General features: G+C 42.8%; 1 protein-coding gene across 1 annotated transcript in view; it reads right to left on the bottom strand.

Moving 5' to 3' along the window:
• LGR5 (leucine rich repeat containing G protein-coupled receptor 5) overlaps window positions 1-17,324 on the bottom strand; it is a gene marked incomplete at its 5' end in the record, with an annotated part of 144,283 nt that overhangs the window by 13,668 nt on the left and 113,291 nt on the right. The window contains 7 exons of the mRNA XM_019515783.1: window positions 8,482-8,607; window positions 12,079-12,150; window positions 13,381-13,452; window positions 13,680-13,745; window positions 16,124-16,195; window positions 16,304-16,372; window positions 16,474-16,545. Coding sequence (XP_019371328.1) covers window positions 8,482-8,607; window positions 12,079-12,150; window positions 13,381-13,452; window positions 13,680-13,745; window positions 16,124-16,195; window positions 16,304-16,372; window positions 16,474-16,545 — 549 coding nt within the window. The remainder of the gene's footprint in view (window positions 1-8,481; window positions 8,608-12,078; window positions 12,151-13,380; window positions 13,453-13,679; window positions 13,746-16,123; window positions 16,196-16,303; window positions 16,373-16,473; window positions 16,546-17,324) is intronic.

The raw sequence follows: 17,324 nt of genomic DNA, 5'->3' as shown, positions 1-17,324 counted from the left end.
ATATAGCAGGACTAGACATCTGCAGTACAATTGAGTTGCTTCCAAAACCATAATATTTGCCTTTCCTGACATCTAGTGATTTTAACTGTTTTAACTCACTAATTTACCCATGTCATTTCCTTAGGTTTATTTTTCTTTTAAAAAGAGAGATTCAAGGTAATAATTGCATCCTACCTGGATTATGAGCACAACCAAAACCTCAGTCCACAAACCTTCACGTTTTGAGGCCATCAAGATTAATTTGAAACTAGATTTAAACTTTGTCCATCTGTATTTTAAAATAGCAGAAGGGAGTTTTATCTCTTGGACAAAGATCAAGAGTGGGGACTTCTAAACTGAAATGTGAATGATTTGAAAATTTTAAAATGTGTGAAAAAAGGATGTTACAAAGGAACTTGTTTTATGGGTTTTGTTATCATGGGTGATTTCTGTTATGAGGTGTTAACCCCTTTTAGAACATGTGTATTCCCTATGCTGATTTGGGATGTCACGCTGACTACTGGATTTCAGTTCATTATACTCCTAGGAAAGTTGCAGGTATCATACATTTTGAAGTCTGTTGCTCTGTAGACATTTCAAAATGAGGTGGGTATAAAGAAATGCCTATGGATACTGTGGAAAAATACAGGCGACTATGGGAGAAATATAAAAGTGCAGACAGAAGTAACAATTGAAACATTTCAAATGCCTTTAGAACATGGTGGGCAAAATATGGCCCATGGGCTGGATCCGGCCTGCCAGGCCATTCTATTCTGCCCATGGAGCCCCTAAAAAATTTAGAAAATTTATATTTACCTGCTCCTGGCTGCCTGTCAAAGATGACAGGAGCCATGGGCAGTAGGACCCAGGGGGAGCCGCCAGCAGGATGCAGCCCAATCCAGCCCTACCCCCAGACATTTCCCTGCCTTCTTGCCCCCGCACTACTCCAGCACCATGTGGCTCCTGGCTGCATCGCCAGACAGTGGGAGTACAGTCCCCCAGGGTGGGAATCCCACATGCACACCCTACCATACATATGCATTCCCCCCCAACACTGCCATACACACAGACCCCCACATCCCCTCACACACCCCAACTACCTTCCCCCCCACACAGTCCCCTATAAACCCTGTACCTACCCACACCCCACATATCCACACACACATGCTTCCTCACCCATCCCCACACCTATCCTCCTCCCACAGACACCCACACACTCACAGCCCCCACAAACCTTTAGCCACTCTTCCCCTGCACAATATGCAAGAGTAAGACTTCATTTTAAGCTATTGTATGCCAGTCACCTCTATGTACACTACACAAACTCATACAAACCAAGACAAAAATATTTATTGAAATCAAATTAATGAATGTTGTAGATGTTCACTTTTTAGAATATAATTTGGTATTTTTCTTGTTTTGAGATGGGAAAACCCCTTGCTGAAAGGAGTACTTCTGGGGGCAAGGGGAGGGACTTCTGATCGCAAAGGTCAAGGGTTAGGGGGCAGGACTTCCAGTCACAGGATGGCAACCAGGGGGCGGGGGCACCTGTCAAGGGGCCAGGCTACCTATGTGGCCCTCAACAGCTTGCCAAAACTCAGTAAGTGGCCCTCCAGGCAAAATAATTGTCTGCCCCTGCTTTACAGCACTTCAAAGGATCAGCTGCAGAAATGCGCATGTGCTCTGAAATATTCCCAAAGTAGTTGAAGCATGCCCAAATTCCTCTCTAAAAAGGTACTGCTTTGAAGTGGTTCATTTTTTGTTACATGTGCATAGGGACAGAGGGACCCATAAGTTTTTCTCAACGAGGGAGGGAGGGAGAGCTGGGTGGACAACCTGGCAATCTGACTGCCAGCTTTCCAGCTCTCCTGCTACTGCATCCTGCTTTGGGTCCTGAGGCCCTGTGCACCCTGTTGGGGTCCTTGCCACAACCTTGTTCTCCAGCCCCTAATCCCTTCTTCTACCCCTCCACTCTTCCAAGAAAGGGAGAGAAGAAGTTTTGGGCTAGAGTGTTAGAATCCTGGCAGCCCCTGCCACCCCTTCCCCCTGCAACCACCCTCCCTCCACCCCCTTAAAAAAAAATAATAAATCCCGGCTCTCCACTGTGGTGTTCTTTGTTCTCCCCTCTGCCTCTCCTCCTTGTTGGGGAGAAAGCTGGGCGTGGTGATGTAGGTTGATGCAGCTCCCTATATTATCCCCTTGTTGAATTCTAACGGTTTACAGCTGAGGGCACCACCGTGGCTCTTTTCCCCTTTTTGAAACATTTCTAGCCCTGTTACACTTGGAAACATTTCAAAAGTTACTTCTGTCTGCATGCTAAGTTTGTTAAGCTTTATGGATCACCTCTGGGTGGACTCTGCTATCTGCTCCCTGATGGTTGGTAAAGAAACATTCAATCTACACAGTTTTTCAATTGTATGTTTTAATTAAAATCTAACAATTAACAATAAATAAAAACAGATCAGTAACTTCACATAAATGGAAATAAACTAAATGGAATACTATCAGCTTATCAGGTTATTTTCATCAGGGTAAGCAAACAGTAAATGAGTTCTATATAAATTGTAATCATCTGGCAAGGTAGCAGTCAACAAAGCAATCAACCCAAATAAACGGGGCCTTTGAACTGCCAGTTAGGGTTTAATACTCTGTAGTGAAAGGCATAGTAGAAAGAGGAAAGAGCTAACCCACAGACTTTAAAGCTAACATTTAAATTATAATTTAAATAATCAGAAAAGAAAAATAAAACTGCTACTTGCTCAGATTTGTACCAGTAAGTGTCAACAGGGGTATCTCAGGCTTGTTTTGAGCATGCCATGGGGTGCAAGGTGATAATCACTTACTCTTTTCCACTCAGCTCCTATACAAAGTACTGCAGTGGCAAGCTCACCTTGTCCTTGCTGGACCCTGTCTGAGGGAGTTAAGCACTTGATCCTGCCCTTTGTCCCTGTGTGAGCAGCTAAATGCAGGTTTGACCATGCAGGCTCTAATGCAAGGAGGTAAGCTCATCCCTGCCCTTCTGCTCTGTGGGAACTAAGTGTTCACTCCTGCTCCTTTCCCCTGCTCCTCCTGCCAGGAGCTAAGTGCTGTAATAAATAAATTAGCCACTGAATTGGGGTGCTGCTCAATTCAGCTCACAGGAGTTAGAGGGGTGTTGGGACCCTCAAAAAGTTGAGAACCACTGGAGCTAGGTACAGAGAGTCAAAAAGCCTGAGGCTGAATTGATTTAGTTATTGCAGATTAGCCTCAAGTGCCCAAATTGAACAGATTAGCAAATGGACAGACATTCACTTTTGATTCAGGAAATGCACCCACATGCCTGCAGTGGGTCAAGCCAAAAGCCGGGGGGTGCTAAAGCATGCCTCCCAGCCACTGTCAAGGGGAAGGGAAGACAGAAGCCCTTCAAGGCTCTTACCCCTCCCTGCTTGAGTTGAGGGGATGTGGCCAGGCAACATCCCAGGGCTAGCTTGCTGGAGAGTAGGAGTTTAAATCCCCTCCTTGGCCCACACGGGACTCCAGCCCAGGTCTGTGAGGGGGAGGGGAGGGGGGCGCAGTGCCTGCCAGGCTTCTATCCCACCCCCACTGATGGGAGTGGGGGCAGCCACTGCCAGGCTGAGAAGGGAGTGGGGGGAAGGCAGTGGAATTGAATTAATAAACGCTTGAATAAGAATAGTCCTCTCTCTGAAGTGAGCATGTACTGAACACATCACTTTGCAACCTCAAGCACACAACTAAGGTTACCATACGTCCAGGTTGTCCTGGACACGTCTTTTTTGGTCCCCTGTCCTCTGTTCAGATAGGGTTTTAAAATGCAAGCAAATGTCTGGGGTTTCACTCTGCCTCTGCTTTTCTCTGGTACTTGAGGCTTGGCTGTTTGGACCTGGGGGCAGCGGGGGAAGGTGATTGGTTGTTGGGGGATCATGCGCTCTGTGTGGGCCCTGGCAGCTGCTGGTAGGTGAGAGAGAGAGCATGTGCATTACATGGGCAGCAGGGCTGAATGGGGCAGGGGGCTGTGGGTCAGAAGCGAGGGGCACTGGGGGGTACAGTGGGTCAGGAGTGAGAAGCAAAGCAGGTCTGGGGGGAGCCTGTGACTTGAGGGTGAGGGGTAAAGGCAGGGCATGAACATATCGCTGCTCTCCCTGCAATTGTATACTCCTTCTGCCTCTGTCCTCTTTTTTTGATACTGGAAATATGGTAACCTTACACATGACAGACCAACCAAAAACCGTCACCTAAGCTAAGATAAAGCCCAGTAAAACACAGTGAGAGTGCACACAATTTAGTCTAACTTAAAATGGAATGTAATAAACCAAAAAGACAAGAAAGAGCCTTGCATAAGCCTTGTGTAACTCTGGGGCCAGAGTGTCTCCTTACACCCAGGTATTCAGACAGTCCTTGCTTAGGTATTTCTTTTATAGGGTCTGCTTTATAATGTAATTGTAGTTCTCTGCTTTCTTTGGTCATACTAGTTCAAGGAGTCTGACACCCTCTCCTGTTCCCTTAGCTCTGTCTCCAGCACACAGATGTGATGATTGTGCCTGGGTTTTGCCAACACCTCCCACCTCTCAGTCTCATCCTGCAGGGCTTGGAGCCAGCACACTGAACTGGGGAAGGAGGGATTAAAGCCCCTCCCAGATGCTAGATGGGGCTGCCTGTGGGGGAAGTCCTTCTCAGGCTGTTGCCCTGCCCTGCTCTGTGCCAGGGGGGAAAGTTCTGGCAGGGGCTGTCCCTTCCCCCAAGCCAGACCCAGCTGCATCTCCAGCCAGGTTCCCCCCTCTCCCCCCCCCCCCTTTGTCAGCTGGCCCTCACTGCTCTGGCTAGAGAACAGCAGGGTGGGGCCAACCCTGCTCTCTGTAGCAGACAGCACAGCCCAGGCTAGTCCAGGGCTGGAAAGCATACTGGGATGCTGGGGGATTCTGATTCAACTTAAACCAGAAAGCGGTCTGGGACAAACGTTCCATAAACTGGTTTGACCTCAAACAGTTAAGTCTGATACTACATTCAACCAGGTTTTTGTTAAACTATTTTTGAGCATTTTGAAACTGGTTTATGTGCACTGAGCTTCTGTTCTGTTACAGGTTTAAACCAGTTTCTGATCACTTATACTGGTTTATGTGCAACTTCTGTCTGTAGCTTCTGTTGGGCAATAGTGGTAGTAACTATTACTCCTTTCCCAATATAAATATTTGAATGAGATAACCTAAACTACTTCAGTACAAATCAGGATAACAAACCATAACTAATAAACAAGTATATGTTAGGTAAATGATGCCTTAAGACTTAAACCTACAATCCCTAAAACATGAGAGTTCCATGTATGCAGTCTTTAAAACAGTGACCTAACCCAGTGCCTTAAATGCCTGTGACCCAATTTCCTTAGGTGCAGTTCTCAAATAAACTCAGTGGGTATTAATCCATGCACTTTGGTGCACATGCATACACATCCACCTACACAATCCCCCAATTAGTGGGATTAAAAGTGTAATAATACTGATTAAGCCTAGAGGTGTGCCCTTGATGGAAAAAAAATTGAGTATAAGAGGAAGGCTGTTCTTCTGCAACATGGCTGTTGTGACTCTAGTGGCTTCATGCAGCTTTGGAAGAAGCTGATAATGTTGTGGAAAAGATTAGCTTATTAATAGAATTACTGGCCATGTCCAGGTGAGTTAGCATGTGCCTGTTACAGCATCTCAAAGCAGTTTGAGATGCCGGGAACAAAAAAATGTTCCCTGTGCTGCATATTTGCAGTGCAGACTCTAAGCTTCATACCGAGAAATCCCGGTATTAAAAAAAAATGCACTTGAAAAAAAAGCGGCATAGCAACCGAAGACTGGGTCTTCCCAAGAGACGGTTTAGCACTGGCCAGAGCATCTCTATGCCTGCCACATGCCCCCACTGCTCCAGCATGCTGCCTCAGTGTGCTGGAGCAAATAGAAGTAGGGCAAGGCTGGCAATAGTGTCTCAGAACCAGGCTCTGTCCCCAGTTAGCAGGGACATGGGGATGGGGGACTGTGTAGGCAGGGTGGCTCCCCTGCCTGCCCCCCTGCACCCTGCACAGTGCACAGCCACCCCCTCACCCACTGCAGCAGCAGCCAACAGTAGGCCATTAGGGCACTGCTGGCAGAGACCCCTGGCAGCATGCAGTGGTGCCTGAGACCTGGGGGCTCCATTGGTTCATGGTACTGACCTGGCTTGGCCCGCTGGCGCGCACTTTCAGGCAGGACCAGCCTGGTTCTTGCTGCCATCTAGAATTCCTGGCACTGCAGGCAGGAGCTGCGCACCATTGGGCACACTGGCTTCTGCCTCAATGGAGCTGGCCTGGCCAAATGGCATACAGGGCACATGGAGACAGGAGCTGGCCCAGCCCAAAGTCACACAGCTCCTGCCTGTGGTGGTGGGAGGCCTGTGTGGCAGCAAGAACTGGCCCGGTCCTGCCTGAAGGTAATGCCAGTGGGCTGGGCTAGTTCTGTGCCCCACATGGAGCCCCCGGATTTCAGGCAGTGCTGTGTATGGTCAGGGGTCCCTGCCAGTAGTGGGCTATGAGTGCCACAATGGCCTGCTGCTGCTGCAGTGGGAGGGGAGTGGAGGGGCAGGCCTCCACCCCTCCTACACTGTCCCTAAAACTCTTCCACAAACCCTACATCCCCCACAAATCTGATACCCTTCATGCCCAGCCACCAGAGGGGACGGGACCTGTTGGTGGGAGTTCTGGCTGCAGGGGCAATTGACACACTGCAGCCCTGCCCCATGTCCACACTGGTGCTGCAGGTCCAAGGGGGCAGATGCTGTCACAGGTGGCAGCAGGTCACAGCCAGGCAGCAGCCCCCACTGCCAGACTGCTGCAGTGGGTAGAGGATGAAGAGGCCCCTCTAGGTTGGGGCTGCTTCAGCAGTCCAGCTGACACAAAGAGCTAGTGTACCCAGATACCAACTGGCCAGGCCTCAGAAGGTCCTGAGGGTAAGTAGCTCTGAGCTGCTCAGCAGGGCATCTTTTTATACAGCTGGGGCCAGCACAGGTGCTGGTCCCAGCTTTTAGTTCCCCTTGGCTGAAGATCAGGAGGAGCTGGGTAGGGTCATTTTGCTCCAAGTGGCACAATTTGCCCCACACCAAAGTGTATGTTCAGGCACATGTGCTGAGGCACAAATCTCTGGAACAAATTTGTGCCGCTGCTATTTGAGCTGCTGCAAGTGCACGTGCCTGCATGTTTGGATGTGCCCACTGACTTCATATGCATGGGAAAGACAAACCTTCAAATGCTGCTGAATTCCTACCTGCCTGATGGCCTGTTTGGGGGAGGAAATGTAGGCCTCAGGTTTTGTTGTATTTATGACTTTTGTGGCAAGATCTTTTCCATTATCATTATCAAATCTATAGAGATAAAAATCACCTTTCTATACCTACTCACCACTCCCCTGTTTATAAATTTAGCTTTTTTGCCACAGTATCATCTTGACAGCTCATGGGAATAGATGCTTGTCTACAATAACCAATAAACCTTTTTCAGGGTTAATGTTTCTGAGGATGATGTTGCTAATTCAGAATGTTGAAAGCTTTTCTGGATGAATACAGTAATGATATAACTATGCACACTATTTACTGGTTCTCAAATAAAGAGAGATTCCTCCTTTTATAGCAAATACCTACACATGGGGAAAAATATACATTTGCCTTAGCACTCTTTATCCAGGGAAATAAAAAATGAAATGTCTTTAAGAATATGAAGCATTTGAAATTTCAGTCCTGCAAACAATTCTCATGCATCTGCTTAACTTTATTACTGTGAGTAGACCCAAATGTGATGATCTGTGCTAGAAAAGTTGTGTGTGGCCATATGATTTATATGGCCCCATGTCTCAGGTGGGTAAACCTGAGATTCAGAGCCTGCTCCTAATCACATGGGAATAAAAAGCAAAAATCCCATTAACTTCAAAGGGGCAGGATGTGCCTTATCTAGTGATTGACAGAACTGCAATCATTTCCTTCCTGTCATCCAGTATCCACTTAAATGCTTTCTATCAATTAAAAAAATTAATAATAATGAAGTGCTTATTTGAATCTTAAGCTTTGATCAAAAGTTCTGAGGAAAAAATATTTGCTTCTGCTTAACGAAATATTACCAAGTACTTCAGTACACTGAAGAACGTATTTTCCCCTTTGTATCTACTTAACTCCCATTAAATTTAATAAGAGCTATGTAACCACAATCAATGGACGAAGGAGGACATATCAATAAACTGCAAGCAATATCATTTTAACAGCTTTTGAAATGTATTACCAGGAAGCAGATGTGGATCATGTTAAGCAACTACTGAGGTTAATATTTCAAAACCCTTCGTAGTTTCTTCAGTTGAAAGCCAGTATAATAAAAGAAGTCTATCTTTTTTATCATATTTGTTTTAGTTTTAAGAGAGCAGATCAAAGACCTGTACACATTACACAGTGACACACCTTCCATTGCACATGAACACAAATGTGGCGTATTAGTTTTAATGAGATACTCACTTGAGTTCTGGAAAATTTTCAGATGATATCAAACTTTGTAAGGCATGGTTTCCTGTTAATTTTAAGTGAGTTAAACCATGTAGCCCAGTCACAGGAAAAGAGGACAAAAGGTTGGATGACAGATCCCTGTATAATAGCAAATAAAAATCAGCTTACAGGGTTTTTTTTCCTTCAGGACTAGAAATATTATATTTAAAAATAGTTATTTAACTGGACCAAGTTTACTAAATTAAACAGTGGGCCCTGGTCAGCAGTGACAGTCGGCAGCATTATTCAGAAGCACAGATTTCCTTGTCCCAAAGAAAACACAGCTTGACTCTGGCATCATCATTTTCAGTGGTAATTCCTGCTACCACAGCACTAGTTTTTTTTTAAATCTGGTAATGAATTGATTGTTTTCTGCAGGTGAGGGCCAATCCCAACTGGAAATGGAAGAAGACTTTTTTAAGCCCTTTGATACCAACTAGGTGGAGGTGGCTTATTATTAAAGGCTGTGAAAACACATTTTTAAAGCTGAAGTGGGGAGATAGGCTGGAGGGTGGGGATGAAGGGGGATTCTACCCAGAAGCTTCACAAGAAAGCAGCAAAAGAGCCTGAGGAATGATAGCTGTTATCACTAATATTTTCCTTCTTGAAATAAAGTACCTTGTTCCACATTAGGAAGTGGATCTTTGCAAATATTGCAGTCATAAATAGAGACTATTGAATGTGTGATCCTAAGTCTCATCACTAATGCCTGTTTTGGCAGCTACGCTACAGACGTTATGTAGTATATCTATGTGAATGTAGTACTGCCAAGTACAATGCCAAATAGTACCAGTGGTGACCTCTTGGTGTGGATGGAATTCCTCCAGTCCTTAAGTGGGTTGTAATACACCCACTTACCAGACAGGATATTGTTATCAAATAACAACGGTTCAGGTAGTGAAAAGGAGTGTGTCAGAGCAGACATTCTACTGGCTAATTTAGATTAGCTCTGAGAGATAAGTTAAATAGCTGCTACAAGTATAATCAGCCCCTGCTGCCTCTACTCCTACTTCTCAATATATAGCAATGGGTAGGGTTGAGTTTGAGCAGAGACATAGAGTGGTAAGAATAGGTGAAATTCTGAGCCAGGTGGGATGGAGAGTGCTCTGAGCATGAAAATAGGGGAGCCCTGGGGTAAAGCTAAGGGCTAAGAGTTGGGTGAGAGGGAAATTGGTTTCAGAGCTGTGGTTAGGAAAGGGTGTCAGTGTGTGGACTCTTACCCTCATGAGGACTAGTGACAGGTGAGAAGGAAAGGTCTGGGTTAGAGGAAAGGAGCTGAGGGGGTTGGAGTGGCTGCTTCTGAGGGATGGTTTAGGCTGGCAGACCTGAGTGTGGATAAATGAGGGATGGGTGCATGACTGAGCAAAAGTATGTGGCTTGGGCAAAGCAAACTGTGAGAGCAATGGAAATAAGAGCTTAACCAAGTAAGAGAGAAATGAGTGCAACTGGCAATGGGGGATACATTTACTGTGCTGCCATGAGCTTTCCTTTTTCTTTCCATTTCTCCATGAGCTTCATTCATTTTCTTCACCATGGTCTTCACTTCAATATTTGCTTTTCATTTGAAAAATCTGGTCAGTAAGCAGGGGGGAACGTTGGGAGGAACCGGAAGCTATTAAAAATCCTGTTGCTACTGAAGGTGGAAAGAAATGTTACTATCCCTGTGGCTGTTTGCTGGAACGTTAATGAAAGTCAGTAGCTCATCAGACGGTACTTGGTATACAGATGTGCGATTATGGTTGCCTTTGCTGGGAATGAAATTCTTATGCCATCAACAATATAATTAAATACCAGGAGTGAAATCCTGGTCGCACTGTAGTCCATGGCAAAACTTCCATTGACTTCAGTGGAGCCAGGATTTAATTCTGATTCTTTGACTACTATTGTCCTTCCACTTGGTTGTTAAATGCTTTGTTCCCATCAGCCTCTCTATTTGGCAATACCAACTGAAATGATTTTTTACCAAGTTACTAGTCTCGCTAGGTTCCCTGCTTCATTTTTTCAGGCTTACTTGCTCTTTCTTGCAGGGAAACACACAGGAGAGGATAAACAAGGGGCTATGTTCTTCCTATATAGCTTTGTCACCCAGTTGTTAAGTTGGGAAGGGAGGTTTTGCTATCAACAGAAAAAGTGTGGAAATGAACAAGCCTAAGAGATCCTGAGATAATTGTGAAAGGCAAAGGGTCATTTGTAAAGAGGTGCCAACACACCTACCCCTAAACAGTGTGGCGCTAGTGAAGGCTTCCCTAGCCATCCACTACCTAAGGAATCACAATGAAGAGATACTCTTGTGGCAACAGCAGGCAAGAGAAAGCCAGCAAAGACTTGGAAGTACTTGTGAATAAGAGCTGCAAAACTGGGCCTCAAATACTTTGACCAATAAGCTATTAACTCTGAAAAAAGGCATTAAGAAAGAAAAAATTGGTATACTATTAATGACACCACTGAAACAAGCCAGAATGCCTCTTAAGAAAGTGTATGTTTTGTTTCCATTGTGGATCTAATCCCTTACTCTTGATGCAGAAAATAATGATTGGCATTACTGCTGAATTAGGCTACAAGGGATTAAGCCACTAGCCAGCTGGAAAAAAAATGGGACACACACACACATGCTTCTTGTAGGTGTGGACAGATATAAGTAAAACACTTCAAAGGCCTTTGAAACATCTGAAATGCCAGATATCCAGACATACGTGTCCTTTGAAACATTCCCAAAGTGGCTGAAACTCCAAAACAATGCCTCTTTAAATGAAGTACTGTTTTGGATGGTTTCACTTTTGTTTAGGTCTGCATGGGGACACCACAGGGACAGCCAGGAGGGGCTAAAGCTAGACTCGCTCCCCCTCCCTGCTGAGGCTGTAGCTGGACCCTCCAGACCCAGTCCCCTCTATGCTCCCCTCTAAATGGAAGAGAAGTCTGGGGGACTGGGGAGTCCCCAGAGCCACTCCTTCCCTTCTTTCCTCTCCTTTATACTTTCCTGTGTACAGTGCGGGTTGTAGCAGCCTGCCTTAGTGCTGCTTGGCCAGAAGAGGCTCTGCTCACCTGTGCCAGACAGCCATAGCTTCCTGGCATGGAGTGTAAAGTCCCCAGTGGGAGAAGCTTTTCAAAACTGCCCCCTTCTGACCCCAGCCAACAATCAGTTGATTGTCAGTGCCAGAACCCTTTTGGATCCCAGTGCAGTTTGGGCCCCCAGGAATGAAAATCAGGTGCCTGTTTTTGGCACCTTAAATTGGGTGCACATGTAGAAACCTTCCTATTTATGCTGTCATTAACAGGGTAATTGTTACATAAATGTAACATGTAGAGGGGGCCTTGGAAACATTTCAACTGTCACATCTGTCTGTGTCCTGTGATAGATAATTTTCATATACTGCTATGAATGGAAGGCTTTTTTATCATACCCATGAGAATGAGGAGATAGGGTGAAAGAGCAAAATCTAAAAAGGGGCTTCAGCAGTCCAGAAGATTAGTTACTGATTTTAAGCCAGAAATTCTGCTGACCAGAGCCCAAAACTATTAAATGGTAAGCTTTTTAGAAAAAAGAAATATGAAAAATAAGTAAATACTTACAGTTTGATCAGAGATGGTAAAGACGAGAATGCACTGGGCTGAATAATTGCAATTTGGTTCCAAGCTAAATCCCTGCAAGAAAAGTAGTGCAAAATTACATACTCTCAGAATATATCTGGAAGCTTTCACAGAACTAGTTGCAATGCTAAATATAAAAAAGGTATTAGTGATATTACAAATACCTTTAGTTGGCTTCTGTGCTTAATGGGGTCATGTATATCACATGGTGACAAGGATGTATTCTGTTTTAAATGCATTGGCATCAGACAGATACAAAAATAACACCAATTTGTAAATGGCTATCATGCCACTTATCTTCTAAATAAATGTGCTCAACCTTTTTCCCCCATGGGCCAGATAAGCACTGCCTGGTCTGTCTGTGGGTCAGATCCAGCTGGTGGTCCTCATTTGGTGCCTGGACATGCTGCACACCATTTAGCTCCTTGGAGTGGGGCAGGGAGCAGCTCTGCAGGGGGAAGGAGAATGACCCAGCCCCAACCTTGCCCCAGTGGGGGAAAGGTGCATGGCATGACCCCAAGGAGTGGGTGGAGGTATAGCCCAGCCCCAGCCTGGTTCTATGGGGTGGAAAAGTCATGGCCCAGCTCCAGTCCAAAAGCAGGGAGAGAGGGGGCATGGCCCGGCCCTGTGGGAGAAGGGGGCATGGCCAGGCTCGGGGTTTGGGCATTTGGCAGGAGGGAGGGTAACCATATTAATGGTCATCGCTTCCCTGCTACTAAATTTCTGGACCCATACGAAGTCCTGCAAGCCAGTTGGGATGGCTCCATGGGCCATATTTGGCCCATGAGCTGGAGATTGAGTATGCCTGTTCCAAGCAGTTTATGGAGTCTGCAAACACATACTTGTATGAGTAATCCTTGCTCACAAGAATAATCCTACTGACTGCACTGGAAGTGCTAATATTAGTAAGAGCAACTTCAGTACGTGAGAATTTGCATGATCAGAGCTTATATATGTTTTTATGTGTTTTTGACATAAGTCACATAGCTTTCTCCATGTGACTACTGAGTTTACCTGTCAAAACATACTAGATCTGTTTCAATGCCTTCCTAGTTCTTTAGGAACATTTAAGAGTTGCAGCTATTATAGCTGCACATTTACAGCTGTGAATTCATTGCTGGAAATGCTCAATTTCAAAATGTTTATTTTGTTTTGGTAAATATAACCTAGTGGTCTGAATGATCAAAGTGAGAAAATACTAACAGAACTGTTGAGGGGTAGGCACTGGAAGTGAGTGCATGTTCTCTGAGAACCAAGGTAAAGGGCTGTTATGGCTATACTCACAGAGAACGCAGGGCAACCAGCTGCTGAAATGTGTCTGCTTTGATTTCATAGATTTCATTATGATGCAAGTCACTGAAAAAGCAATGAGAGTCTTACTGGTTTCATAGAACATAAAATTTGAGGAGTATTTTAGACTGCATATATAGCTTTAGGTTTGAAATCAAAAGACACATGCTAGGGGGCAAATCAAACATCACCAAATTTGAATCAGTAACAAAATTAATGGGGTGTACACACGCCAGGTGTGCGTGCACACATTTTACCTTCTTAAGACACTTTGTGGATATCTGTAGACTTACATTTTCTGAAGTTTTTTGCAAGCCGTAAAGCTGGGTAAATCTTCTAAAAGATTGTAAGACAGATCCCTGCAACACATAGTATATGAAAGGAGTGAAGCCCTGTGACGCTATAATAAAAAAGTGAATACTTTTCTCTTGACTACATCTGAGGATAACCCACCCCAAATGCAGATTTCCTTTGACTCTCTGGATAGTGATATTGAAAGTATATCTGTCTGTATTACTCAATTTACATCACAATTTAAGTGTTTTTCAAAATTTAACTTGCACTTAATTTAATTACTTAAAATAATCTACTATATAAGTCTATTTATATTTTGTGAGAGAAGATCCTAAACTTTCTAGCTATAATCATGCTGAAATTTAATCAGCTTTCCAGACTATACTTTAAATTAAATAATTATGCCTCTGACCCTTAGAACTGCTATATCTTTTAGCTGAGGGAAGTGGTTAAGAAAAAAATAGAACTAACTTTGAAATCAATCACTGCAAGGAGAAAACCTGAAAAGACTTGAGCCAAAACTCAACAAATTACAAAATAACTGAAACATCTGGACTGATTTATAGTATAATATAACTAATCAAAAACAAGCCATGGTAATTTGCAGAAATTGTAAAAAGAAGAAAGACACAGTGTAATAGAGCCCCATCCTGTACTCCTTTGTGCAGGGAAAAATCCCATCAAACTCAATGGGAGTTTTGCCTGTATAAAATTATGGGATTTTACCTTTAAATACAAAACATGTCCTCTGTCTCTGTTTTCTAATTTATCAGTTAATGAAGTAATATATTTTTCTGTCTGAATCTAATTATTTAGAACTGGCACACCTTTATGGAATTACAAATCTATGTTTTGCTTTCCTGGAAACATTTTAATTCTGTTTATACTTGTCTGTTGTTTTGAAGAAAGCATTCCAACTATTTACCCTGTGCTTGCTTGTGAAAACAAATGAAGTATATGACAGCAATATGTTTGATTTGATTGTACACACTGTCCAGGAGCTGCCTCAATCATAAGTATTCCTGCTCTTGCAGGGTAGGTTACCTTAATACGTTTTCGGCCTGTTTTCAGATTTTTTTTGTACTAGTCAGACGTAGCAGATTGAGGTCTACAGGCCCACACTATCCTGCAAAGAATGGATGCTGTCCAAAACAATGCAAATTAAACCAGTGTATTCTGCCATTATAAACAAATGATATGATACGAAGCCTTGAATTCAATTATGTAATACAGTGCACTGAGTACCAGTGCAGATGTCAAAGCCATTTCCAGAAAAATTAAGTTCTAGCTAATGGTTTTAAAATAATCATTTCCAGAATATTAAAAGCTATGTAAAAGCCAGTTGAATTGTAAATATGAAAGGTGCACAATTTCAAGACAGAAATATGCATTTCAAGTTACTGTTGCCATTTCAGCATGTGTTATATACTTTATTTCTTATGGCAAAGGCTTTATTTGTCTTCTGCTCTGGAAAGTACTTATCCTTCACAAGATAGTACAGCTCTGTAGAACTTAGTTTACATGTAAAATTCCCATTATTATCAATGCAATGTGGTTTTTAATGTTCTGGAAATTAATTTATTTAGCTCATTAACTAGAATTCATTTTTTTTTTTCTGAAAATGTTCGTGACATCTATGTTGGTGCTCAAATAATGTGTTATAATTAGTGCTATTTCAATGTTGGCCAAGAGAATTAATACCAAATACATTTATGGTGATGTAATACATAAAGTGAAGTGCTGTTGGCTCATTCACAAAGAGGTGGACAGAATGATTACTTTTATTAGTGATTAAGCTAACTCTGTGGTATACTTGCAAGATAAAATAATATATTGGTTTCACTAGTATAAAAAGTATGCCTCCACATGTCCAAGAAACAGACTGCTTTAAATTTCAGTCAGATAGAAATGCCTGGTTAAGATGTAAACTAAAGAGAAGGCTATAACAAGGACCCAGAGCTGCAGTCCTTACTTGGGTATATCTTCTGTTTACTTCAGTGGGATATCTGCCTTAGTAAGAAATCTGAAATTGGATCATTTTAAACAAAATTACCATAGAAGAAATTATAAACAAAAATAAAAGTCTTATAACTAGCCTTGATGGCTTCTCTCCTGATGCTATTAAGTTGCATCTTGTGTTACCTTTTCCTAAAAATGTACAATATCATTTATATATAAAAATTGTTTTTTGCACTGGTCCTATCAGGAAAATCCTGACTGACATGTCCGTTTTCCAGGACAGGGACTGTTTTATTTGTTACATGTTGGAACACACTCTAGCACAATGGGGCTCTGATCTTTGATTTGAATTCTAGGTAGTATTTAATGCAAATAACCAACAAACTGATAATAAGTAGATTACAGTATTCCACAAACATATGTCACTTAATCCAGCCATTATACTTCTGCATTAACAGGCATTATTAGCCTTACTGAAACATACAGCACTTGGAGATTAGGTAACTGATCACACGCGGTTTTGGGAAGAGAGGTGATCTGTGCTCCTGTGAGGGTCCTGTTAAAATAAAAAAAAAAATTAGATTATTTTTTCTTTCTCTCACTCTAAAGTGTGAAAATTAATGTTTTGTTTTACATAACACTGAAGCATTTGTCTATCACTTACAAACTCTCTAGGCTTGTTGTCCCAGTCAGGTCAGGAAACTCAGTTATCTCTGAAGCACCATTTAAAGTCCTAGAGTTGAAAACAAAATATCGTTACTGGGAGAAAAGTACAGGACAATCTTCATGATGAAATGGATATTCAATGTCAACGAGTTTTTGAAGAAAACATACAGGGTTCTGAGTTCTGGTAAGTGTTGAAATGCAGATTTTCCAACAAGCTGGATAGGGTTGTCATAGAAATGGCTGCAAAAAAGAAGAAAGTAGACATGTTAATGATAATTTTAGATGTGAGAGTATACTTCAGAAATAGAGGTGCGACTATGTGAGGATGATGATATGGAAATTTCACGCACCTTTGACCGTCTCTCTTTCTGACTCTTTATCCATCTGTAGCAGCCACCTTTTGAATGCTTTAGCAGTTTCAACAGGCTATCCTTTTCTTATGTTTTCATATTACCCTGCTACAACAAGATTTTCCTTTTTTTCTTCCATTTGTGAAATCTGCCTGCCAAACTGGCAATGGTAGGGTACCCAAGGTAAAATATCAAATATGGATCAGTGATGTTTAAGGTATCTACCTGTCTAGAAACAGGAATTTCACTGGAAAACCTTTTATTGCACTTTTAAGTCACGCTGCTTTTGTGCACACCAGCGTTTTTGTAGGCAGTAGTTACAAGCTTTAAAACTGTATTAGTGATAGCTTTCATCTCTTCCTCAGGCCTGCATAGTTGAACCCATGAGCTTGAGGGAGCCATGCTTTACCAGAAGAGAGATGATGGCTCAATGGCTGGTCTGCTTTAGTATAACAATGCATATTGTATTTCATATATCTTTCCATTTCAGGTTTATGACCTAAAGGAATAATGTTCAATCTCCTTTATTTGCTCTGGAGCAGATAGGTGTACTTAGACATATAAACTATGATGCAATGTTTCAAAGATATTTAATCTTCACAATTTGTATTCAAATATCTGTTTTGCTATGAAAGATGAGGAGAGGAAAAACTTTTTCTTTTAAATTTT

The sequence above is a fragment of the Gavialis gangeticus genome, unplaced genomic scaffold, assembly GCF_001723915.1.
Source record: "Gavialis gangeticus isolate Ggan-Ray unplaced genomic scaffold, GavGan_comp1, whole genome shotgun sequence".
NCBI lineage: Eukaryota > Metazoa > Chordata > Crocodylia > Gavialidae > Gavialis > Gavialis gangeticus.
Note: the sequence above shows the minus strand (reverse complement) of the source record. Positions and strands in the feature narration are given on the sequence as shown.